The sequence below is a fragment of the Beta vulgaris genome, chromosome 6, assembly GCF_026745355.1.
Source record: "Beta vulgaris subsp. vulgaris cultivar EL10 chromosome 6, EL10.2, whole genome shotgun sequence".
NCBI lineage: Eukaryota > Viridiplantae > Streptophyta > Magnoliopsida > Caryophyllales > Amaranthaceae > Beta > Beta vulgaris.
This window is the reverse complement of record NC_079207.1, coordinates 65078034-65105522: the sequence shown is the minus strand read 5'-3', so window position 1 is coordinate 65105522 and position 27489 is coordinate 65078034. Positions and strand designations below refer to the sequence as shown.

Sequence of the window (27489 nt, the reverse complement as noted above, 5' to 3'; positions counted from 1 at the left end):
CTTGTTGGTTGGATTTGGGAACGAAAAGGCCATTTCCGGCCTACTATTTTGGCCTTTTCGCTCCCAAAATGTACTTATGAAGTGATTTAACCTCAAATTCTTTTTGAACATGATCATATGATGTATAATGTAACTAGTATGTAGATTTTTAGCTTTAATTTCTTGTTGGTTGGATTTTGGGAACGAAAAGGCCATTTCCGGCCTATTTCGGCCTATTTCGGCCTTTTCGCTACCCATGCCCCGCCCACACCCCCCCATGCCCACCCCCCACCCCCCTTGCCCACCCCCACCCCCACCCCCTTGCCCACCCTCCTCCCCACCATGCTGCCCCCTCTCCCCCACCCTGCGCACACCCCCCTCCCCCCTGCCCCCCCTTTCCCCCCTGCACACCCCCCCTGCCCCCCTTCCCCCCCTGCACACCCCCCCTGCCCCCCCTTTCCCCCCCTGCAGACCCCCCCAACCCCCCTGCCCCCCCCTTTCCCCCCCTGCACACCCCCAATCCCCCCCTGCCCCCTGCCCCCCCCTTTCCCCCCCTGCACACCCCCAACCCCCCCCCTGCCCCCCCTTTCCCCCCTGCAGACCCCCACACCCCCCCTGCCCCCCCCCCTTTCCCCCCTGCAGACCCCCCACACCCCCTTTCCCCCCTGCAGACCCCCCCTTCCCCCCCCCCCCCCCACCGCCCACCTTACCCCCACCATACTAGTTACATTTTTAATTGCCAAATTTTTTTTAATTAATTCGTATGTTTTTTTACCATTTCAGGGACATGGAGGATGTGCATACGGATACGAGTGCGGAACACACTACCGAGGATGAGTGTTTCGATCACAAAAAGGAACAACGGCAAATGGTTATGGCTCGCCGTGAAGAAAAGTCAATTGCAAGTAAGAACTTGCAGACGAAAAAGAGGAAAGGAAGGGGACCTACAAAGTCACTAGGAAACCCACCCTAATGACTTTGGAGTACGATCACTTGGGGCAACCTTGTGGAAAATGGCGTCAAAAGTATGCCATGCAAATTGGGATTTGCATGCATAAGCTCTCCATTCTCCACTCATGGAAAGAGGTCCCCGAGTCTTTGAAGAAGATGATTTGGGAAGATACTATGGTAAGATTCGCGTATACTTATTTAGAATTTTAACACTTTGGTTAAATATACTATGTAATATTGAGTAATTTGTGATATGCGTTCTTTGTAGAATCAATTCCATATTCCAAACGATGAAGCGAAGAAGAATCTGTTTCTATCCGCAGTTGCCCAAAGGTTCCGAGACTTCAAGGCCAAGCTAGTGTCGGGGTGGATCACGAAGCGGAGAAAAGTCGGGGGAACAAAGAAGAAGAAAATCTATGACGGGGAAGCAACACCTTCTTCTGAGGCTTCACGTGACACATCATTCGAGGATCCCTCCAAGCTTCCATATCAGATATGGAGGCATATCACAGCTGAGCAGTGGCATGCATTTGTTGCACAAAAAACAACTACCCCAGAAGTTGTTGTAAGAATTTTTTACTAGCTAAGATTTATTACTTCAGATCCAATATTATATAACACCATATCTAACCTTTGTTTATATTTGTGTGTTTCAGGCAATTCGTGAGCAAAATAGCGCGAATGCAAAATCTAGGAAGCACTACCACCATCTGGGTGCTCATTCGTATGGTCAGGCGAGAGAATCGTGGATGTATGACCATTACCCCACGCTTGCACTACAAGAAAATAGGTTTTGGGCGACGAATTTGAAACTCAAGGGCAACAAAACTGAATATCGTGGCCCATAGTTGACAACAAGAGCGACGAGTTGAATTTGTTGCCCTAGGAAACACTATTGTGCGACAAAAATGTTTTTTGTTGCCCAAATACATATTAGGGCGACGAACTAAAATTGCGTTGCCCACTACCTTAATAAAGCGACAAAAATACATATTACGTTGCCCTTGTTTAGTGATGGGCCAGTCCAAATTAAAAATTCGTTGCCCAAACCAAATAGAAAAACGCTAAAAAAATTAAACTCGCTCCAAAATTTTCCCACAAAAAACGTTCCTTCCCCTCACCCAGAGACTTCAACTGCTCACAACTCTCAACTCTCAACTCACACTCTCTTCGGTTTCACGGTGGTTAGGGTGCCATCTTCTTCGGTTTTTTCCGGTGATTTGTGATTTCCGACGAGATATTGGACGTCTCTCAGGTGACGACTTCAATTGTGATGGCCAATTAATTTTTTCATTGAATCAAATCGACATATCTCACGTTTCTCAGCATCTTCTTTGATGAATTCTTTAATTATGATCGAAATTTCGGTTTATGGTTGCCTAACCTTTATAAATTTCGCAGGTGGTGATGTGGGTGGCTGCCGGAGATCAACGGTGAGGCTAGCGGCGATTTCGGCGGCAAGGTTGGTATCTTTTATTGTTTTATCCTCTCTTCTTGTCAAGCAAAACAGTTCTTTACCTTGAATTATTGTTATGAATTTCGAAATTTCTAGGTCTTCTACTTTCTTTTCTCTTCTTCATCATCATTCTTTGTATTTTCCTGTTTCAAATTTGCTGTTTGATTTACTGTATTGTTACCAATTTTGAATTTTATTAATAATCATGTACAGGGATGGCTGTTCACAATAGTTAAAAAGGGATATTATAGTATGTAGACTCGTTGATATCATTTTTTTGGGTGCTAGGATTTAGTGCTTGACCATTACTATTTCTGTAGACTATTAGAGTGTTTGAGGGCTAGTGCATTACACAACCTTGTGAAGCCCATAAAGGCAACTTTTCTGCCTTAGACAAGATCTTGTGCTTTTGAAAGTGAACTATTTTATTAGATTATACTCCTTAGGTCCCGTAATGAATTTCATACTTGTTATTGGGTTGATGAAGATTTTCTTTTTAAGTGTTATTGTCCAAATTTAAGTTCAAATCAAACTTTATTTCTATCACAATACTCTTTTTTCTCTTTCCATCCCTCGACATTGTCTTTCTTCTCTTTCTCTTTACCACTAACAAGTTGAAATTCTACTTTTATTACTGTTGGTCAGATTTTTATGGCTATATATATTGAAGAGAATCATCTGATCAATTCAAAAAGTATTAATTATATCATGCTTTATTGCTGCTGCTTCTTAGATATATTAGATCAGATTTGGTTTAGAGAAGATACCAGACAGTGAATGTAACAATACTTGTATGGATGATGCTATGTGAGAACTGAGAAGTAATGCGAATTAACTAGTTTGATAGCTAGATTTTTAATGAAATAGCGTTGACATGTAGGCCCTGTAAGCAAAGGAAGATAAATAAGGATGATTATTATCTCAAATTCTGCAATAGCTAGATGAAGATACACCGAGAAAATTATTTCTTTTTGAATTGAATGTTTTACTTTTTAAAGTGCTCATCCTTCATAGATGTCGTTGTCCTTGTTGTGATTTTTTTTTAATTTAGTTGTCTGCACTACCCCTCTGTAGACACCCCCCTTGCTGCCACCACCCACCTCCAGACACTCTTCCTACTGCCACTACCCACCTCCAGACACTCTCCCTACTACCACTACCCCCTGTAGACACCCCCCTTGCGACCCCTCGCTGCAACCACCCCCTGCAAACACCCCCTTGCTGCACTACCCCTCTGCAGACACCCTGCAAACACCCCCTTGCTGCACTACCCCTCTGCAGACACCCCCCCTTGCTGCCACCACCCCCTACTGCCAAAACTAATCTTTTAAATTGACACTATTGCTCGATAGTGCCAAAACTATTTTTTTTTTGCATTCAATTACCTAAGCTAGTAAGTTTGGAGATAATTTTTTTTTCTAACTGAATGAGAGATATCTTTTGTTTTTCTTTCTTAAGGATTTTTTCTTACTTGATTGAAAGAATGAATACCAATCGAAGTTGGATGAATCATAGTGGGATAAAGGATAGGCGAAAAGCGGAGTATAAAGCAGGGGTCGATGAGTTTCTAGAGTTTGCTTTCAAAGAAAAAAGTGATGAAACATCACTGAAATGTCCCTGTGTGAAATGTAGATTGCTTTTTGCCCAAAATCGAAAAGCAATGCAAATTCACTTACTAGTACATGGTATCGATAATGGTTACAATCCATGGGTGAGTCACGGGGAATCAGTTGAGCTTGAAGGCGAAACAGAGGTGGTTTCAGACAACGAGGAAAATGAAATAGAAATGCCCTTTGATGACATGGCTCCATTAATTTTTGAAGCAACAAATGCATGGAATTCAACTACTTCTTCTGTGCCCGATGATAATGGAAACAATAGAAAGTCAGACAATCATGAATATCCTAAGGAGTTAATGACATTAGTAGAAGACATGGAGGCCGAGTTGTATCCGGGGTGTACCACATTCAAAAGATTAGAGTTTATTATCTCATTGCTACACAATAAAGTTAGCAATAAATGGAGTGATAAATCTTTTTCAATGTTATTGAAGACCTTACATAGGGCTTTTAACTATGACAAGAATTTTCCTGCAAATGCTTATGAAGCAAAAAAATACACAAAAGCACTAGGGTTAGATTATGTAAAGATTGATGCTTGTGTTAACCATTGTATTTTGTTTCGAAAAGAATTTGCGAATGAAGAAAAATGTCCTAAATGTGTAGCTCCTAGATGGAAGGAGAAAGTCGTGCAAGGTGGTGATGAGTATTCAGATGGCGAGGATGTCCAAAAGACAACTCGAGTTCCTCAACTGATCTTGCGTCATTTCCCCTTAATTCCACGACTACAAAGGATGTTTATATCTTCCAAGTTAGCAAGACATATGCGATGGCATAAAGATGATAAGAAGGATGATGGGATAATGAGACACCCTGCAGATTCAGAAGCATGGAAGTCTTTGGACAAAACATTTCCAGACTTTGCTAAAGATGCACGTAATGTACGATTGGGTTTAGCTAGTGATGGGTTTAATCCTGGAGCTAACATGAGTAGTAGATATAGTATTTGGCCAGTGATGTTGGTGCCGTACAATCTACCCCCTTGGATGTGTATGAAGAGTGATAATATGATATTATCTTTATTAATTCCTGGCCCTAAATCTCCAGGAGATGATATAGATGTATTTTTGCAACCTCTAGTAGATGAACTTAATGAACTGTGGGAGTTTGGGGTAAAAACGTTTGATGCCTATGCGAAAGAGACTTTTAATATGCGAGCGGTGTTGTTATGGACCATTAATGACTTTCCAGCTTATGCTAATTTGTCTGGTTGGAGTACCAAAGGGCCCTTGCATGCCCTAATTGTCATATAGACACAAAATCTCATTATTTGAAGCGTGGACACAAATATTGCTATACAGAACATCGAAGGTGGCTACCAATCGATCACAAATGGAGGCTTAATAGGAGCTCCTTTGGTGGTAAGGTACAAAGGGGTCCTCCTCCAGTTCCTCTAATGGGGTTTGATGTTTTGGAGCAATTAAATGGATACTCAAATATGGAGTTTGGAAAAGCTTCTAAGGGAAAACGCAAGAGAGGTGAAAGATATATTGTGCATCAATGGAAAAAACGTAGTGTCTTTTTCCAATTACCTTATTGGAGACATCTCTTGGTTCGACACAACTTGGATGTGATGCATGTGGAAAAGAATGTGTGTGAAAGTATATTAGGCACAATGCTTGATTTACCGGGAAAGAATAAGGACTCTTTAAATGCCCGACTAGACTTAATAGACATGAAAATGCATGATAAGCTACGTCCAAAGTCACTTGGGAATGATAAATGGCAAGTCCCACCAGCACCTTACAACTTGACTTTGAGTGAAAGGAGAAAAATAGTCACATTTCTATCCAAATTAGCTTTTCCAGATGCTTATTCATCAAATATTTCAAGGTGTGTCTCCTTGCACGATGGGAAGGTAATGGGAATGAAAACTCATGATTTTCACGTTTTCATGCAAGACTTACTAACACCTGCCTTCCAAGGTGTTTTAGATGAAAATGTTCTAACGCCTTTACAAGAGCTCAGTCTTTTTTTCAAGCAACTGTGTTCTAAAACCTTAAAGGTAGCAGAACTAGAGAAGATGGAAATGAATATAGCAATCACCTTATGTAAGCTGGAGCGCGTATTCATTCCTGCCTTCTTTGATGTAATGATACATCTCCCGATTCACTTGGCTACTGAGGCTAGAATGGCAGGTCCTGTACATTATCGTTGGATGTATCGCTTTGAAAGGTAGTTGTTAGTAGTTATGGTTATCATAGGATTGTATACATGTAGTGTGTTTTACTAATATATCTCTTTTAGGGCATGCGAACGTTCAAATCATTCGTGCGGAACAAAGCTCACCCAAAGCTTCAATTGCTAACGGGTACATTGAAATGGAATGTCTGGACATTTTGCTCGAGATATATGTCTAAGATTGAGACGTTACACAATCGTCCAGATCGAAATGATGACATTAACCATCCTCAATCCTGTAACTTGTCTGTCTTCTCAAAATAGGCAAGCCTTTAGGGAAGGCAAGTCTAACAGAAATGACTACTAAGGAGAGACGAGAAGCTCAACTTTACGTCATGTTTAATTGTGATGAAGCAAAACCTTTCTTGACGTAAGTGTGATATTTGTCATGCATAATGATTTTTTTTTTCCATTAATAGAACTAATTAGTTGCTTACATTCTTATGTCTAGTGAATATGAGCATGCACCAATTTCTCAAAGGATTGACCTTTGCAAGTGGTTTGAAGATAGAGTAAGTGAACACATTAGTTTTATTTTCTGTATCTTTATTTTGTTTCCGTGGTTAACTTATAATGATATGTAGATTACAAATCTATGGAAAGAAGGGGATCCTAGAGTTACTGAAGAATTGTTGTGTTTAGCACGAGGACCAATGAAAGGTGTTGTCACTTTTGATGGATACGTCATTAATGGGTTTAGATTTCACACCAAAAAGCGGCAAAGAAATCGAAAAACACAAAATAGTGGCATAGTTGTGAAAGGGGACGAGGAAAGTGGGCAAAAGGATTTCTATGGGGTTTTAGAGAAGGTTATTGTGCTAGAGTATGATGCTCTTAAGAACCGAACTAGTCCCAATATCGTTCTGTTTAAGTGTAAGTGGTTTAATGTGTTCGACGAAGGAAAAGGGATTAAAAAGGGTAATTTAGGAGCAGTGCTTATTAATGTAACTCAGAGGTTAAAAACCAATGAGTCATTTGCATTAGCCTCTCAAATTGAGCAAGTCTTCTATGTACCATGTCATAATGAACCACAATGGAGATTTGTTATTAAGGCAAATCCAAGGAACTTCTTTGATTTCCCTAATGACGAAGAAACCGAAGAAATTGAATCATTATGGGAACATGTGTCACAATCTGTAACCAACTACGAAGATGTTCAAGATGAGGATATTCCAATAGTGAGAAATGATGTTGAATATACCTTGGTTGAGGCTCATGTCGAAGAAGATTTGTTGAATGAAGTGGATAATGAACATGAGGAGGATGAAGATGATGAAGAGATCGAAAAAAGTGAGGATGATTTTTCGGACACGGAAGATGAACCTATCTTGCATGATTTTTACAATTCTTTTGAAGATGAGGGGTCTCAAAGTGATAGTTCTACTAATTCATCTACTAGCAATTGAGTAATGGTATATTGTATTGAGATGCACTCTAAAAATTATGTTTTAACCTTTACTTTTAAATTTTTAAAGTAACCTTTAAGTGTACATTATTGGTATAAGAGAATAAATTCAGCAGAAGCTGATCGTTTGGATGTCCCGGAAGAAAAGTATAATTTGTTGTTACTAGTATTTAATCATCAGCTTGCCCTACCTTGAGGAACTTTCATACTTGTTGTCAAAAGTCCTGTTGTACGGCTTGACTCTTCTTGGTTTTGTGCAGCTTTTCTGTCCTCAGAACCATCTACCATACCTCATCAGAAAACAGTATGGCAGCAGCTCCACCCCTCCACCTTTTCCGTTCTGTATTCAAACCAGAATGGAAAAGGGAAATTTTGAGCTCTAAGCCTCTAACCTTCTTGCAAATTGCTTAATGTAGCTAAGTTCTCAAATTCAGCTATGAATTCCTTAACATATAAGGACTTGCGTTTATATTCCATCCTCTTTTCCTTTCAGATGCACTTTACAACTCTGCTGGTTCTGTTTTACATTGACTTAAAAATGTACATGTGGATGAGAGAACTTTTGGTGTGTGTTTCCTCCCTGTCCGTCTTTTTTTTAATCTGTTGGCTTGATGCATATTTTCGCAACCTATTACTCTGATTTAAAAATGCTAGTACAAACATATGTTTTTGTTCCTTGTTTTTTTTTGGCAGATCCTATGAAACCTGTCAAACAGGTCGGTCTCGTTTCCTCTGTCAGTCATTAGCTGAATCCCCGCTGCCCTGTCCCAGTCTATGATAACTGACTGTTATTTGTTTGGATATAGAGCTCCGATACCTGATGCTTGTCTGCTGATGTCTGAAGTGTTTCGGTTTGAACAACTATATTGCAAGGAATCAGCCCAAGGCACCTATCTGGATAACATACCAGAGAAGGGGCAAGGGTAAAGGAAAAGAAATACTCAGTTAATGAAAGGGCAGCAGGGTCTTTTTCTAAATTACAGCTTTCAGTTGTTAGTTCTGTTATAGAGGTGTGTGCTAGATTCTCTGTATTTCCATTCTAGGACAGCTGGAGGCTAGAGAGTGGAGGAAGGTTGTAATAAATAGAGAAAGGAGACTAGGAGAGAGGCATCCAGAAATTAGTAGAGAGAAGAACCTTGGAGAGATCTCACCTCTCGAATGTGAGAATTGTAGAAGGATTTCCCCTGAATCTTAATACAATCTATCTTCCTGTTTTTTCCTTAATCTATTCCTTGCATAATTTTCTGTGACTTAGAGTAATTCATAGCATATATACATGCACTTTTCCATCCTCTTTTTCTTTCAGATGCATTTTGCAGCTCTGCTGGTTCTGTTTTCTTCCTTTTATTGCTCCTGTTCTGATATGCTGTATGCAATATTGACCATGCTGCATTTCTACATCCATAAATGTCATATTGGCAAATGTACCTGTGCAAATATTGACCATGCTGCATTTCTACATTCATAAACTTCACGGGATACAGTCACAGGATAGTGCATATAGTTAAGCGTGGGACCTTGGATGATGTCATAACAAATTAGCATTTGTTGAATTTCATTGGTTTCACACGATTGACATCATAGTTCTGTCATTCAATCAGGAAAAAAGTTCTTTGCCGAGTCTGCTTTGAGAGAGAAATTAGCATTGTGCTGCTCCCTTGTAGACATCGGATCCTGTGCAGGTGTGTTTTATTTCTTTCTTTCTTTCTTATGTGTGTTCTTTTTTCATAAAGAAGTTTAAATGCGGGTGCCATTTTTCATATTTTTAACAGAAGTACCACTAGTGTTATACTACTAGTGTAGGGCATATATAACCTCTCAACTCAATAGCTAATTGTCTACAAGGGACATTTTAGTGAACTCAGAATATTACGAATCAATGTCTCAAGACCAGTATATCATCATAAGATGCCAAAAAGTGACTGACAATTAGCTAAGTATATTAAATATATTGCAGAGATAAATTAACTGGGAACTAAAGCAGAGTAAATGAAGACATCAGAGTTAATCACCACTTAAATGCTAATGGCACACCTTTAAGAGAATGAAACTACCAAGTTGAAGAAATGGAGCTTGTTCTAAAATTAGGCCTGTTGTGTTCCCATCCTAAGCCAGAGGGAAGGCCTAGCATGAGACAGGCAGTTCAATTTCTATATGGAGATGCGAATCTGCCTGAAATATCTTTCTGATTATGACCACGAAAGCAATGGGTTTTTTGGTGGGAGTTGGAGTACTTATGTGTCAATTTCATCATCATCATTGGGAACATCTCATGCAACCGTATCTAGCAATAATTCAGCCGTACATGAAGGCCGCTGAATTGCAAATGCAATCGTATCAATTTATAGTTAATGCCATGTGAGACTAATAGTGTTCTGGACTTCTGGGTTTTGTATATTGGGTCTTGTGGGAAAGCACATAGAAATTCAGAAATATGTTTTAGTTCCTTATATAAATGAGTTTTTTGAACCTGAAACTTAGAAGTATCTTTTAGTCAGAACCTGAAAGTAGTGTGTTTGTCACTTGTTTATGAAATATATACTAAAATTGAACGCGATTGTTGAAGCTATTTGTATACCCAACTTGTGTGCTAGACTACAGAGTTCTAAAAAATCTGTTATGAACTTGACTGGTACTATCACTGATTTTTGCTAGATGTATCCCTTGTTTGCTCTGAACAGTAGATGAGCTTATCAATTTCATGTAAAGCATCACAGATATAAAGTTGTCTGGAATTTTGTGACCATGAGTTGAAGTATTAGTTACCAACCTTCCACAAAAATTTATTTTTATTTATAGGAAAATGGCAATTGTCCCGACATCATCGGAACAAACTCAACCTGATGATGAACCACCAAAGCTTACTTACCGTGAGCAACGAAGACTGGATCAAGATGAGCTTCGACAAAAATTTCCTGATCGTAAGAGGCGTGGGCCTACTAGGGGAATGAAATATTACACTAAAAGGCCAAGAAATTCAGAAGAAAAAGTCACAGTCAGTTTCATGGATGAGGTTCGACGTGTGATTGGTGAAAAGGCAGATGAATTTTTATGTGATTGTAGCAAGTGGGTAAAGGAGTTTTGTCCCCTAAATACTAAGTATGTCTATGTTTAATTACTCTAGTTTATTATTTATAGTGTTCTTTATGCGTAAAACTCATCTCTAAGCTCTGTAATGAATGGAATTATTTGATAGGAATTGGGCTAAAATGGACCCAGATAAGAAGCAAAGGTTATATGACAAGATCTTGGTAAGTCATTGATGAATTATTTACACTTCTAACAAGATTCCTCTCGTAACATAGAATGATGCTTGCTGGAATTTAATTCGTATATCATTTATGGTGTTAGGGAAAGTATAATTTACCTGAAAAGGTTGGTGGAGAGGGTATTGTTGATGCATTGAGCTTTCAATGTTCATCTTTATATAGACATTGGAGATTTAGGCTGAAGGAAAAATTTTATAGAGGCTACACAAAGTCACAAGCAAGACGCAACAGACCCTTGACTATTGATGAAGACCAATGGGATTGGTTGATTGACAATCATTGGAGTACTGAAAAACAAGAGGTTAATTCTTTTATCATGTTATTAGTTTACTTATTATATTTGCTAGACTGTTTCTCATTTACTAAACAGTAACCGTTGGTTTGACGCGTTCCATCAAATTTTACTAAGATTGTTTCTCATTTACTGAAAATTTTCACCAATTGATTACTTTCACATGCACTTGTAGCGTATTAGCAAAATTAATACGGAGAACAAGCTAAAGTTGACTGAAACACCAGCTAATGGTTCAAGATCCAAGCAAGAATAATGTATGACATGGTCGGTAATTTTGTTGTCTTTAATTTTCGCTTTCTTTATTATATTATGTACATATGTTCTTTTGATATATATATTATATATAATCATTTGTTAATATATGTAGATGAATGAGCCACCCGTTGTTCCGACACAAGATCTTGAAGGATCATCCGAAGCCGTTCAAGTGGAGCAAGAACCCATCTATGTTAGATTATTTGAGAAGACCAAAAAGTAAGTTTTCTTGTAAACCAGGTTAATGTTTGAAACAACAGCAGCTATGGCATCATTTTTTGTGTTCAGCAATATGAACTTGATTCCTCTTCTAAACTTTGTCCTTCTAGTCGTTACCTTGCCATGCCTTATGATCTTTTGTACCACAACCATAACAGCTAGAAAAATTTATCTCAGATTTTCATATGAAGAAAATAATATGAAATGAAAGCTGAATATTAATATGAAGAAGAGAGGAAAATGCTGATGCTGTGACGTGTTTAGAACACTGTCTTTGAAGCAAATTTCACCCCGACAAAGGTACAATCGGATATTGTATTTGCTCCCCAAGATTTTACACAGCCCCTTCGATCTGTGCACTCAAATAGAAGGGTTGGAACTCATGAATTTGCCCAGAATTAGAAGGTGGACAAAAGAGAATAGAGAAGTAGAAAAGAATGCAGTAGACTATACAAGAAAATTACAATTCATATATCTTGCAGTTGAAAGGTCACTGGAGAGGAATCTTAGTTATATATGTGTTTACATAATGTTATATGCATATTCACCTTCATTTAATCTCATATATTGTATAGAACCATATTATATAGAAACATATAATGTGGTAGGTTGACTATTCATGTCACAAATAGAGCAATAAGAAGATGTATTTGTGATCAAAGCATGGTTTATAGTTTATAGAGTTTTGATATGCTTCTAGTTTACATTTCTTTGGTAAATTTCATGTGCTAGGCATAAAATAAGGATGGGACTACTTGTTGGGAACCGATTGCTGAAAAACATTATGAAGAATTGAAAAAACTTCATGAAACTCAGATTCAGGAGCATGGTGAGGATAATCTCAATGTGAAAGATGCTTACATTAAAGCTTTAAAATGTAAATCTGGGTATGTGAGAGGACTTGGTCCTGGAGCTCGACCACCAAAAAAAGGTTAGAACTGGAGAGAACAATGAACGATGTCTACCCAAGTTGACACTCTTGCTGCATCAAACGAGGAACTTAAAGCATCAAATGAACAGCTAAAAGCATCTAATGAAGAGCTTAAAGCATCTAATGAAGAGTTCAAGGCATCCAATGAAGAGCTTAGAGCTGAATTTTCTAAATTGAACAAAGAAGCTATTGAACGTGAAAAGAAAATGAGAGAAGATATGCTGAAAATGTTTGAAGACATGAGGTATAAGTTTTTTAGCTTATTCATTATATACTTGGTATTATTAATGTCGAAAATTTTCATTGTTTAATCATCTTCTTATTTAGTTTCAAGCTAATTAAAGACAAAATATCTAGATTAGTTTTTACACCGGCGTTGATGACCTTCGATGAGGATTAGAAATGAAAACAAGGTTTCAGGGGAAGCCTATCAGAAATTTTTGACATGAAAATACCATTAAATAAAAAAATAACAAGTCATGAAATTTTGTTGTTATATTTATGTCTATATGTGTATGGATCTGGAGATTTCCAATTCACTATACTCTTGGTGATATAGCTTAGAATCCACTGCTGAGATTGAAGTTAGATTGGCTTGTAGAGATTTATAGGCATGTTCTAACCTCTTGGTGATATTGAAGTTGGTTCGGCTAAGAGCATCCTTATCATGAACCTAAAAGTTGGTCTCAGACTCACTTTTTCCCCCTGCACACACCCCCCCCCTTGTCCAAGGCCTTTGATCAAGGTGAAAAGAACAAAGCCTAGATAGCTATTCTCAACCAACACGTCATTTCATTGCAATAAGGCAGGAGGCTCCATCCTCCTTGCTACAACCTCACTAATATGGTCTTTGTCAGCATTGAAGTAAAAGAAGGGTACAATTTTAATGAACAAACAGAGAGGAAACGTGCTTTGTATGACTATTATTAGCAGATAAAGGGTAATTGTTGAAATTAAGAAACCCATTTTAAGCACAAGTAATGTGCTGTGAACTGACATAGCTAAGGCATATTAAAGAAGTGACAGCATTGTTGAATAGCTCTAGAAGTATAATCAAACTCTGAAAATAGGCAATGATGAGGGTTACAGAGTTGCAAATTATATGCCTCTGGTGCCTATTGACAAGATTGTGAAGGTGTGCGATGCTCAGGAGGGTGAGACAAAGTCTGTTGCTGTTAATGGAAATGGAACTGCTATGCCTGTTGCTGCACACTGACCTTGAATATTACTTCTTCTGAACTTGCAAATTATGATAAAAAAGGTTTTGTTGTTCATAATTTGAAACTTTTGCTAATAGAATTTAGTTTCCGTGGTTACTGGTTAGAATATGTTTTTTTTTTTTTTGCTCAATATGTATGTTTCTATGTTTAGTTATGGAGACATATTGCTTTGTTCTTGTTTTATTTTATCAGGAATAATGGTTCATGACTTATTATAACGTTTTTTTTTTATGGGTATCTAACTATAACGTTTTTTTTATTTTATCAGGAACAATAGGTCGTGACTATTTTCCGGAACTAGTAGAGGGGAGCTATGGCTTAGATTATGTGAATTTTTTCGTAGATTATGGGTATTGCTAATTAGTTTTTTTAAGATTTACTTAGAATTATAAGGTACATTGAATGTCAAATTTGAAGATTATTTTGTTGTACTCCGATTATATACAATTTGTTATTCTATCTCATACTTTTGTTTTCATGTCATTTATATGAACAGGGAAAAAGCTTATAGATTACACGATAACAATAATTCGTATTCCATACCAATTTGGGCAACGAAATAGAGTTCGTACATTGTCATTTCAATTTAGCGTTTGATTGAAAAATATGTACAACAATTCGTAGCCTAAAGTATTTTGGGCGACGAAACCAGTGTTGCCCAAGACATCATGTCATGTAAGACTACAAGATATAATGGGCGACAAAAAAACAGTAATTGTTGCACAAAGTTCATTAATATTGGGCAACGACGTAAGAAACTCGTTGCACAAAAGACCATTATGGGCAACGACGTAAGAAACTCGTTGCCTAACTGTTTTCATAAATGTGCAACGGATACGGACTCGTAGCACAAAAGACCATTATGGCAACGAATGTAATTCGATGCCCAAGATGTGGTTTGTGCAACGACCACAATTTTCGACGCACAAAACACAATGGGCGTCGAGCCTAAGACGACGAAATTGGCGCGCAAAAATTTCGTTGCCCAAACCTTTGTGCAACGAACTTTTCCCATTGGGCGACGAATATTTTTGTTGCCCAAAACCTATTTTCTTGTAGTGTTGCGTCGACCACGACGCAATCGGGCACTAGCTCTACGACGACAGCTGCACAGCGGCAACCAGATAGAGTGCTCGATTGGTGGTGTTCCATGCATGGGGTTGATGCAAAGGGACAGAGAATCATACCTGATCCCGGAACAAAACAGATAGCTAATGCCATTGTAAGTACATATTATAAGTTATTGATAAGGTTTACATAATAATATAACTTCTGCGCTCACGAGTATTTCTCTCATCATTTATACAGATTGGCTTGAAGGAAAAGGAGGCAGCTGGTGAGTTCACTCCTAGAGGACAAGTTGATGCCTTACACGAGACTCTAGGACGGGACCAGTATGGACGTGTGAGGGGCGTAGGAGGTGTCCGCCTCGGGGTGAGAAAGGTGTATGGTGATCAATACACCTCTACGTCCAGATCCACTACCTCCAGTGTCAATTCATCACCTTCCATAGATGTGGAGGCTATGAAAGCCGAACTTCGGGAGGAGCTCAGAGCGGAGATGACTCAGAATTTCAACGCCATTTTGGCGCAGATGGGCTTACCGACTTTTGGTGCTTTCACGCAGGGCAATGTTCCCTATGCAGCCTGTTCCTACGCAGCCTCGTCCACAACCGGAGTTAACGGTAATTGTTTAATATCACAACAACTATTGTTCTTAAATATGTTGTTTCATAGACTAACCTTGAATAGAGTTTTTTTTTAAAGGAAGAGACACCATGTGAGCTATGTAATCAAGGAGATGGTCATGGTAGATTCATTATCGTGGCTTATGGATCTGTACAGCCCCCTAGGGACGGCCACTATTGCACAACCAGCCAGTAGCTGATATTCACTATGTGGTCAGCGTTGAAGACATTGTGACCGGTTTCGAAGCATTTCCTCTTCCGCTGCCGAATGCAGCAGTTGGTCTACAGTTATTGTCTGATTCCATTGGCAGTTATATTCTATGGCCGCGTGCATTGGTGCGGTTAGCATATCAGGTACAATCTCTAACATAAGTTATATACATAGTTATTTCTTTTATAGTTCCTATATATGATTGTCAGTAATATCTTTTAATTTAACTAATTACTAGGGTTCGGGGAAGGCCGACAGGAAGGGAAAGAAGGTAGCTTCACCTCAGGGAGGCCGACGTGCCCAAGTGGGAACGAATTCTTCAGCAAAGTATCCACTCATTACGGATATGGAGGTGGTGCAACGCCTTACTAAACCGTGCTTCTGGCTACATGAGTGCATTAGTGATGCAGCGATGGAGCAATGATTGAGATTAAGTTGTCGCACCACCAATTCCACTACATTGATGAGGATACATCGACCTACATTTGTAAGGATGATATTAAAGAATTCTTACTTGGGGAAGAGTTGAATGTTTCCATGATACAAACATTCATGAGGTAATACTTTATTAATTAAGTAGTATTCAATCCAACTAATAATAACTTCCATAATAAGTAAGTTTTATTTTTATCAATATGAATTCTCAGGCTATTATACAATGATGTGAGGCGATCTAGTCAGCCAATCTTTGGTTGGTTATGTCCAAGCTTTGTACGAGATGACAGTTGCGTACAAAACGAAAAAGAGGTGAAAGTATATCTCAAGGATTCTTTGAACGCATGTTCTCGTCTTGGATATAAGATCGTTCTTCTTCCTTACATTGAATCGTATGCTTCGTAAACTGATTTTTAATTAATTAAATTGACCTATTAGTTGTTCTACGATAACAATAACATTATTTTTATTGTTGTAGGAACCATTGGACACTCATTGCAATATGTGTGTCAAGTAACGAAGTCTACCACTTTGATTCTTTGCGTAAAAAACAATACGGTCCTTACTAGTCAAATCATTGTTAAATAGGTAGCCTAATTGAAACTATATATGCACACTTATTAGCTTATTAAATATTAAATGTACATCTAATCTTATAATAATGTGTATTGATGTAGTGTGATGAAGAAGATTACTTCATCTGGACTTCGACAAGGAAAAGCTCCTGTTTGGTATTTAGTCGAGGTAACATGTAATATTTTTTGCATCCTTTTATACAAACACATAATACACATATAACATGTCATTTATTGCATCTTTGGTGAATTTTAGTGTCCGGTACAAGAAGGTGGACTTGCGTGTGGGTATTACGTCATGAGGTTCATGCTCGATATCGTCAACTATTGCAAAGATGTTGTTGATCTTCGAAAGGTATGTAACTTTTAGGTTTCCAATTGTTGTTTCTTGTATTTCCGGCCTATTTTAGCCTTTTCGCTCCCAAAATGTAGTTATGAAGTGATTTAACCTCAAATTCTTTTTGAACATGATTATATGAGGCATATTATAATTAGTATGTAGATTTTTAGCCTTTAATTTGTTGTTGGTTGGATTTTGGGAACGAAAAGGCCATTTCCGGCCTATTTTGGGCTATTTTGGCCTTTTCGCTCCCAAAATGTAGTTATGAAGTGATTTAACCTCAAATTCTCTTTGAACATGATTATATGAGGCATATTATAACTAGTATGTAGATTCTTAGGCTTTAATTTGTTGTTGGTTTGACTTTGGGAACGAAAAGGCCAATTCCGGCCTATTTTGGGCTATTTTGGCCTTTTCGCTCCCAAAATGTAGTTATGAAGTGATTTAACCTCAAATTCTCTTTGAACATGATTATATGAGGCATATTATAACTAGTATGTAGATTCTTAGGCTTTAATTTGTTGTTGGTTGCATTTTGGGAACGAAAAGGCCATTTCCGGCCTATTTTGGCCTATTTTGGCCTTTTCGCTCCCAAAATGTAGTTATGAAGTGATTTAACCTCAAATTCTTTTTGAACATGATTATATGAGGCATATTATAACTAGTATGTAGATTCTTAGGCTTTAATTTGTTGTTGGTTTGATTTTGGGAACGAAAAGGCCAATTCCGGCCTATTTTGGGCTATTTTGGCCTTTTCGCTCCCAAAATGTACTTATGAAGTGATTTAACCTCAAATTCTCTTTGAACATGATTATATGAGGCATATTATAACTAGTATGTAGATTCTTAGGCTTTAATTTCATGTTGGTTGCATTTCGGGAACGAAAAGGCCATTTCCGGCCTATTTTGGGCTATTTTGGCCTTTTCGCTCCCAAAATGTATTTATGAAGTGATTTAACCCCAAATTCTCTTTGAACATGATTATATGAGATATATTATAACTAGTGTGTAGACTTTTAGGCTTTAATTTCTTGTTGGTTGCATTTCGGGAACGAAAAAGGCCATTTCCGGCCTATTTTGGCCTAATTTGGCCTTTTCGCTCCCAAAATGTAGTTATGAAGTGATTTAACCTCAAATTCTCTTTGAACATGATTATATGAGATATATTATAACTAGTGTGTAGACTTTTAGGCTTGCATTTGGTTTTGATTCCATTTCGGGAAGATATATGTCATTTTTAGAAGTACTAACTACGGTAAAATGATTGACTTTTTGTATATGTTTATTTGTTGGTTATTTTGCAAGGTTTATGCTAGTTCCAAACCACGTTTGAGGAACTTCACCAAAGAAGAAATTGACGAAGTTCGGGATAAGTTGGCGTCCTACATTACCGATGATTGCATAGGATGAGATTTTCGCTCCAACAATAATGTACTAGCTAGTTTCTATCACCTATGTACACTTTTTACATTATTTTAATATATTTGAAGTTAATTATTACCTTTCTCCACTTGTCATATATTATCGTATTTGCAATTTGCATTTTTTTCTTGTCCAAGAGAGGTTATGGGTGGGGGTTGGGGCTGGTGTGTGGGTGCAGGCTGTGCTGCTGGTATGTGCAGGCTGCTGTGTGCAAGCAAAATAAAAAAAAAAAAAAATTATAGTGAAGGGCTGCGCTAGTTTAAAATAGCGCAGCCCTTATACTAAGAAGGGCTGCGCTAGTTTAAACTAGCGCAGCCCTTCTAGCAAGAAGGGCTGCCCTTCTAAAGCAAGAAGGGCTGCGCGTGTGAAGGAGGCGCAGCCCTTCTACTAAGAAGGGCTGCGCTTTTTTCAAAAAGGCGCAGCCCTTCCTATCATGAAGGGCTGCGCCTTTTTGAAAAAAGCGCAGCCCTTCGTCTAGAAGGGCTGCGCTTTTCTAGCGCAGCCCTACTTGAATAATGAAGGGCTGCGATGGAAAGGGCTGCCCTCTAAAAGCGCAGCCCTACATACCATTTTCAGCGCAGCCCTACTGCTTTTTTCCACTAGTGGGTTAAAATGATAATGGAGTAAGTCATGCCTAGATTATAGGAAATTAGTTATTTCTAATTTCAAATGATAAAATCAGTTTTAAAAAGAAAATCTGTTTTGAAAAAGATTTTATTTTTCGGAAAATAAGAAAATAAATATCCGGTTGTTAGAAAGATTTTATTTCAAAGATATTATTTTCTTAAAGATTGGAAATTCAGATTTAAAGATAAAAAGAGTTTATAAAAACTGATTTTCGGATAATGCTCAAGGAACTCCTATTACTTAGGAGTAATGGCTGCATTTTATCCACGTTCATTTATAGTTCATGGGATCATGGGACATAATGTAAAACGTGTTCCTTAGGGGAAGGAACATCATGGGTAAATGGACTAAAACGTGTACTCTAACATTAATCCCACGTTCTTCATGATTAACACTATAAATATAGAAGTCTAGATAAGTTCCAAATTGTGTCTGACTAAGTAATTAAGTGAGTTTAACTTATTAAGTGTCAGTGCCTTCATTCTCTCATAATAGCCATTTGTTCTTTGCCTTCTTACTCTAATTCCACTAAGCTTATTTCGATCAATTGTATTTAGGTTTTTGGGGTAAGGGAACTTTGAGTGAAGTTCTGTAAGAGAGAGGCTTTGAGTAAAGCTTGTACGTGTGAGAAAACTTCGAGTGAAGTTGTGAGGAACTGATGTTAAGGGAACAGTGGCTCAGGAACTTGAGTTTAGGAACTCAAGGTGTGGCTCGAATTAGCATTAGGTTGTAACAGAGTTGTTTGGCCTAATTAGTGAAAGTGTTGAGTTTAAAATCCCTAGTGGTCAAGGTTGTTTCTTCTTGTTGGGCCCAAGAAGTTTTTCCTCGTAAAAATCCCTTGTGTTCCTTTAGCTTGTTTATTCGTTTAAGTTTTAATTTCCGCAAAAAGTTACGTTTATTTCTACACCTACAATTCACCCCCCCTCTTGTAGTATTCCTAGGGAAATAACAATTGGTATCAGAGCTAGAACTCACGTAAGATAGGAAACCCTATTGAGAAAAAGATCCAAGGAACAATGAATACCACCGAGAAACTTGAAGAAGGTTATTCCACTCAAAGGCCTCCTATGTTCAATGGGAAGTACTACAACTATTGGAAGAACCGCATGGAGATATTCATCAAGGCTGAAAATTATCAGGTATGGAGAGTCATTGAAGTTGGTGATTTCGAAGTCACAACTACAAATGACAAAAATGAGGTAACTCTTAAACCCCTCTCTGATTATGACAAATCTGATTTTGAAAAAATGGAAGTAAATGCCATGGCTATTAAATTATTGCATTGTGGACTTGGACCCCATGAACATAATAGGATCAAAAGCAAATATGGGATTTACTAGAAGTAACCCACGAAGGAACTAATGAAGTTAAAAGATCGAAAATTGATTTACTTATGAATCAATATGAACTGTTCTGCATGAAATCCAAAGAAAGCATCCGAGACATGTTTACTCGTTTTACTAACATTATAAATGAGTTGGCTTCTCTTGGAAAGTTTATTTCATCTGAGGAACAGGTTCGAAAGGTTCTTAGGAGTCTTCCTAAGGACAGATGGATGGCTAAAGTCACTGCTCTTCAAGAAACAAAAGACTTCACTAAGTTCAACTTAGAACAGCTGGCAGGGTCACTTATGACTCATGAGCTTCACCTTGATACTGAATATGGTGAAAGCTCCAAATCAAAATCAATTGCTCTCAAAGCAGATGAGAAGATGATTCGGACTCTGAAGAAGAAGAAGCAGCCCTCATGGTTCGAAAATTTCGAAAGATGTACAGGAACATGAAGAATGGAAACTTCAAAGGTAAAACTAAGAAATTTTCTAACAAAGCTGCTTGTCATAAATGTGGAAGTACAGATCACTTCATCAAGGAATGTCCTCTTTGGGAAAATGACAAAACCAAAGAAAGGAACAAGGAACGCTTTGCTGAAAGGAACAAAGAATCAAAACACCTTTCTCTAAGGCAAAGTGCGCAAAGCTATGATAGCTGCTTGGGGAGATTCAGAGACGGAGAAGGAGGAACAACCAACTGAAGAAACACAAACCTTTGCCTCATGGCAAACACTGACGAAAAAGAAGATGAAGAAAAAATTGAGGTAAGTCAACATGGACTTGAGTCAGAACTAGATGGTAAAACTAGGACTGAAATATATGATCTTCTTTATGATGCAATTCTTGAATGTAGAGATGAACGTGAAAAACGTGAACAAACGGAACAAGCCTTAAAGGTTTGCAAGGAACACATAGAATGGCTTAAGAAAATGAGAACTGATGTCGAAACTAGATTTTTTGATTTGTTTGATAAAAACTTAAAAATCAAAGAATGTTATGAGAGTTTGAAAAATGAAAATTATCTAATTAATTTAGAGATTTCACACTTGAAGGAATTTGTCCCTGTTCTGAGTTCCTTTGATATAAGATCAACCCCTTTGAAAGGATACAGATCTGAGATTGAAAAAATAAATAAAGAGAAAAATATTTTAAAGGAACAGATCTGTAATCTTAAAAAGGAACTGGTTGTCGCAAGGAACAGAGGCAAAATCATGAAAGTTCCTAAGTGGATTGAGAAACCACAGACCAAAAGGAAGGAAGGTCTTGGTTTTGAAAACTACAAGAAAAGGAACAAGACAAAGAAATATGTTGATCTACCTAGTGATAAGTTCTGTATGTATTGTGCAAGGTAGGTCATTACATAAATCAATGTCCAACTAAAATCTGAGATGATTGGGAAAAAATGTGACAATAAGTAAGAAAAAATGGGTTGTCAAAACAAATCCTAGTCAAGAACAGGAACCCACGAAAGATGGGGTTCCTTCAACTAACAACTAGTTGATTTTTGCAGGTTGGAGTGAGGGGGAACAACACTTGGTATCTCGATAGTGGTTGTTCCAAGCACATGACAGGAGACAAAACGAAGTTTCTCTCACTCACAACCTATGAAGGTGGCAGTGTAACATTTGGTGATAATAAAAAGGTAACATTGTTGCTATGGGTAAGGTCGGTAAGTCCACCATTACACTCCATTGAAAATTATTTTTAGTTGAAGTCTAAAACATAATCTATTAAGCATTTCTCAATTTTGTGACAAAGGAAATACTGTAAAATTTGATAAGGAAAAATGCTTAATCATCAACATTAAAACTAAGAAAGGAACAAGGAAAGGGAACACATACATTGTGGATCTAGACCTTGTTCCTCAAATCAATTTAACTTGTCTTAGTGTTATTGAAGATGATTCACTTCTATGGCACAAGCGTCTAGGACATGCTAGCTTTTCATTACTTGAGAAACTTAGATCAAAAGACCTTGTTTTAGGATTACCATCCATAAAATTTCATATTGATCAAGTTTGTGATGCATGTGCACGAGGTAAACAAGTAAGATCCTCTTTCAAATCTAAAACGATTGTAAGTACCACTAAACCATTAGAGTTAATTCATATGGACTTATGTGGACCCATGAGAATTCAAAGCAGAAGTGGAAAGAGGTATGTACTTGTGATTGTAGATGACTACTCTAGGTACACTTGGGTTATTTTTCTCTCTAGTAAAGATGAAACTTATGATGAGTTCCTTGTCTTTGCTAAAAGAGTTCAAAACCTAAGTGGACATAAAATAATGCACATTAGATCAGATCATGGCAAGGAATTCGAAAATTATAAATTTGATGACCTAAGCAGAGATAATGGCCTAGATCATAATTTTTCTGCCCCTAGAACACCACAACAAAATGGTGTTGTAGAAAGGAAAAATAGAACTTTGGAGGAAATGTCTAGAACCATGTTAATTGCTAGTGAACTTCCAAGGAACTTTTGGGCTGAAGCTGTTAATACTGCTTGTCACATAATTAATCGTGCCATGATGAGACCTATCATTAATAAAACTCCTTATGAACTTTACTTTGGAAAGAAACCAAACATCACCTATTTTAGAACATTTGGATGCAAATGTTATGTGCATAATAATGGAAAAGATAATCTTGGAAAATTTGATGCAAGGAGTGATGAAGCAACATTTTTAGGATACTCCTCACATAGTAAAGCTTATAGAGTATATAACAAGAGAACTATGTGTGTTGAAGAAAGCATTCATGTAATCTTTGATGAATCTGACAAACATAATCCAAGCATACAGGTTGATGACTATGAGATAGGGTTAGCACAACCTAGTCCAAGGAACACAGATTCACAAGAAGAAGAAGAAGTGAAAGAGGAAAGGAACGAGGAATTGAAAATAATGAATACAATGATTTCCTGTTCCTCAAGGAGGAGAAGATGCTCCTGTTCCTCTAAATGAAGGAACTGAGTCCACCGAGGCTAACAGAGGAACAACTGAGCAGAGTTCCTCATCCACTCAAGGAACTCATGAGGAACAACATGTTCCTATAAGAGAGTTTCAACCAAAACCTTGGAGATTACAAAAGTCACATCCTGTGGAACTCATAATCAGCGACATATCCAAAGGTACGCAAACTAGATCTCAGTTAAGGAACTTTTGTGCATTTCATGCGTTCCTATCAATGATGGAACCAAGAAATCATGAAGAAGCCTTAACTGACTCTGATTGGATTATGCAATGCAAGCTGAATTAAATGAGTTTGAAAGAAACAAGGTATGGCATCTAGTTCCTTCATCTAAACAACAAAAAGTAATTGGCTTAAAATGGGTGTTTAGAAACAAACTAGATGAATATGGAACCATTGTAAGAAACAAAGCTAGACTTGTAGTAAAAGGTTATAACCAACAAGAAGGAATTGATTATGAAGAAACCTTTGCTCCTGTAGCTAGATTAGAAGCCATTAGAATTTAATTGCATTTGCTGCTTACATGGGATTCAAATTATATCAAATGGATGTTAAGTGTGCATTTTTAAATGGCTATCTAAACGAAGATGTATATGTTGAACAACCCCCTGGTTTGAAAATAATAATCTCCCAAATCATGTCTACAAGCTTGATAAAGCTCTTTATGGGTTAAAACAAGCACCTAGATCATGGTATGAGAGATTATCCAAGTTCCTTTTAGAAAACAACTTTAAAAGAGGAAAGGTTGATAAAACCTTGTTCCTAAAATCTAAAGGAACTGATATTTTGCTTGTTCAAATATATGTTGATGACATCATATTCGGAGCTACTAATGAAACATTGTGCAAAGAATTCTCAAGTCTCATGAGCAATGAATTTGAAATGAGTATGATGGGTGAGTTAAATTTCTTTCTTGGACTACAAATCAAACAAACTGAAAAAGGTATAATTGTTCACCAACAAAAATACATAAAGGAACTATTAAAGAAATATGGCCTCGAAAATTCAAAGATAAATCACACTCCTATGGGAACTTCAACTAGATTAGATGAAGACTCCATAGGAACAAGTGTTGATCAAACAAAATATAGAGGAATGATTGGTTCACTTTTGTATCTAACTGCTAGTCGTCCAGACATAGCTTTCAGTGTTGGTTTGTGTGCTAGATTTCAAGCAAATCCAAAGGAGTCTCACCTCACTGCTGTGAAGAGAATTCTTAGATACTTAAAGGAACAGATGATCTTGGACTCTACTATCCAAGAAGTGATACATTCGAACTAAAAGGATATGCAGATGCAGATTATGCTGGAGATCTTGTAAATAGGAAAAGCACCTCAGGTATGGCACAATTCCTTGGTCATAGTTTAGTTTCTTGGAGTACCAAGAAACAAAACACAGTTGCTTTATCCACTGCTGAAGCAGAATATGTAGCTGCTGCTGCTGCATGTTGCTCTCAAATGCTTTGGATAAAACAACAACTTAGTGACTATGGAATAAACTTTGAATGTGTTCCTATTTATTGTGACAATACAAGTGCTATAGTATATCTAAAGATCCAGTGCATCATTCTAGAGTAAAGCATATACATATTAGACATCACTTTTTAAGAGAAAATGTTGAAAAAGGTTTGATTAAACTTGAGTTTTGTCAAACTGATTATCAGATTGCTGATATCCTAACTAAGCCTTTGCAAAGAGATAGATATGAAAAATTAAGGCTTGAGTTAGGCTTAATAAAAATTAAGTGATTGTTCCTATGTCAATTCCCCCATGTTTGAATCAATTTGAGTGACTTTGTGTGCTAAAAATAATTGTGTTTAATTGCCTAAGACCATTGCAAATTGGAATGTTGCAAAACATAAACATGAAGTCAAAGAAATAAACAACTCACAAATGTCACATAATACTCCCCTTACTGTTCCTAAGGTCAAGAAACATGCATAGTATGAAGGATATTGATATGTAGCATTAGTTGTTCCTATAGCACAAGTTCCTTAGCATTTATTTTCTTTCAAAAATTAAAATTCATAAAAATCCGAAAAATCCGAAAAATCCCAAAAATAAGGGGAACCAGTTTAATTAAATCTTGGTTCTTTTTATCTTTTCGTTTTCTTCCTTTTTATTTATTTTTTATTTTTTTGCTTTATTTCTTTCCCGCGTGTCATAATTACTATTACATGCAAAACTTCCTTCTTCAATTCATCTAAGAAACCGTGTTCCTCTCAAACGCTTCATCTTCACCAAACCGAAACCTCATCACACCCTTTGATACTCCATAAAAACCTCCAAACCTTCAAAATCATGGCAAAAACTTCAAGAAACTCCCTTTTCCAACACCAAAAACAACCGACACTTCAAAAATGGAAATTTCTTCATCTCCAACTAAAACCCTTGAAACCGACATAATTCAAGAAAACCCCATAGAGGAACAGCAATTAGAATCTCCTAGAAGGAGCATGGAGAAGAAAATTGATTGGGGAAGACGATGAAGAAGAAACCCCGGAACAATCTCAGGGGGAAGAAGAAGAAACTGCACCTGTTCCTTCCAAAGGAACTGTTTCTTCGTCTTCCAAAAGAAAGGGTCGAACGAAGTGAATCTAGGTATGTTTGGGTTTTTGCGTCGATTTAGAATGGGCAATAAAATGAATTTCTAGAATTAACCTCCATTCTAAAGGAACAAGGCATGGAATTCTTGTTTGAATTCGCCTTTAATAATGCTCTTGTTCCTCTAGCTATGGATGAGTTTGTGCAAATTTGTTAATACTAATGGAACTTGCACAACTGAGTTAGAGGAAAGAAAATAAGGTTTAATCAAGCAACTTTAACAAAGTATGGGAAGTTCCTTGCAAAGGAACTGATTTGTATTTTAAAAGGAAAGGAACTGTTTCCTTTCCGAATTTTCCTCAAGACAAAATCTTAGAATATTTTGGAGGAACAGCTGGCCAAAACAAACTTAACCATAACTACTCTTCCTCCCTTCACAAAGTACTGTTTAACTTGGTTTGGAGAGCACTCATTCCTCGAACTGAAAAGAGGAATGAAGTGGGTCTCTTGGATATGTGTTACATGTTTTGCTTGGACCACCACATACAAATCAATTTCCCTTCCCTCTTCATTCAACACTTAACCCATGTATTGAAGAATATTGTGTATTGGTACGGTGCCTTGATAACTTCTTACTTCATCATTTTGAAGTAAGACTTACTGGTTGGACCACATAGGGTCAAACAAGGGAACATCTTGAATGAGAAGACCCTAAATGGACTTGGCTTGTCTGTCCAAGAAGGTGTTCTCATTCAAGGAAGAATGGCTTCCAGTTCCTCAGGAAAAAGAAAACTGCCCAAACTGACTTAGAAGAAGATAATGATGTAATCTTGGATAACCCTGTTCCTAAGCCGGAGGAACCAAACCTAAGAGGCGCAAACACATTGCCACTAAGCCTAAACCCTCTGTTCCTTGAGAGTGAGAAAGAGCACTCGTCGAAAAATTGCTCCCGTTCCTGTTCCTTCCAACGAGGACTCTCCATTAGTCCTTTCGGATAATGAGGAACAGGTACCCTCTACTCTCAAGGAACTTACTCCACCACCATCTCCCAAACTCTCTGTTCCTTTCACAAAATCCCTCCATTTCACCTTCGTCCTTCTCTGTTCCTTCCAGTTTTGAGCAGTTGAAGGATGAAATAAAAGGCCAAATCCTTTTGCTTCCACCTCCACAACTCTTCCACCCACACCACCATTCTTCCTCCCATTTATCACCCTTCACCTTCTGTTTCCATTCCTGGAACAGATGAGCCTTCCACTCAAACCCTCCAGTTCCTTCACAAATCCCCCATCTGCCTCTAGTTCCAAGGGTAAGGAACAGGAAATCCGGATGATACTAACTGGGTTAATGAAGTCTGCCTTCCTGCACAACATATGATAAAATTTTACAATCATCTTCATTGGACTTTGGATGCCAAAACTGATACTATGATAAGTCTTATGAAGAAATTGAGTGATACCGTGGTTGCGCAGCAAAAGAAGATGGATGTTATGGCTCGTCCTTGGAGGAGCTGAAGGAACAGGTTGACTAATCATGGGGTGGTGATGAAAAATTGGAGGATGTGGTTGAAGA

The 27489-nt window shown here is 37.7% G+C and overlaps 3 protein-coding genes and 1 long non-coding RNA gene across 4 annotated transcripts; all 4 read left to right on the top strand.

The window, feature by feature from the left end:
• Window positions 1-3869: 3869 nt before the first annotated feature.
• LOC130591892 (uncharacterized) lies at window positions 3870-5258 on the top strand. The gene has a single exon (XM_057395850.1). The coding sequence runs from the start codon at window positions 3870-3872 to the stop codon at window positions 5256-5258; it is 1389 nt and encodes a 462-aa protein (XP_057251833.1).
• A 143-nt stretch (window positions 5259-5401) lies between these two features.
• LOC125498468 (uncharacterized) lies at window positions 5402-7592 on the top strand. Its single transcript, XM_057395849.1, has 5 exons — window positions 5402-6143; window positions 6253-6333; window positions 6451-6556; window positions 6638-6698; window positions 6771-7592. The coding sequence occupies exons 1-5, from the start codon at window positions 5402-5404 to the stop codon at window positions 7590-7592; spliced, it is 1812 nt and encodes a 603-aa protein (XP_057251832.1).
• Window positions 7593-14848: 7256 nt separating this feature from the next.
• On the top strand, window positions 14849-15566 carry LOC130591948 (uncharacterized). The gene is made up of 2 exons (XM_057395957.1): window positions 14849-15002; window positions 15089-15566. Exons 1-2 carry the CDS (start codon window positions 14931-14933, stop codon window positions 15542-15544), a joined length of 528 nt encoding a protein of 175 aa, XP_057251940.1. The 5' UTR covers window positions 14849-14930; the 3' UTR covers window positions 15545-15566.
• Window positions 15567-16094: 528 nt separating this feature from the next.
• Window positions 16095-18528, top strand: LOC125499095 (uncharacterized). Its single transcript, XR_007275780.2, has 6 exons — window positions 16095-16235; window positions 16326-16505; window positions 16592-16701; window positions 16791-16857; window positions 16945-17043; window positions 18334-18528. It is a non-coding gene; the product is annotated as an uncharacterized LOC125499095 (long non-coding RNA).
• Window positions 18529-27489: the final 8961 nt, after the last annotated feature.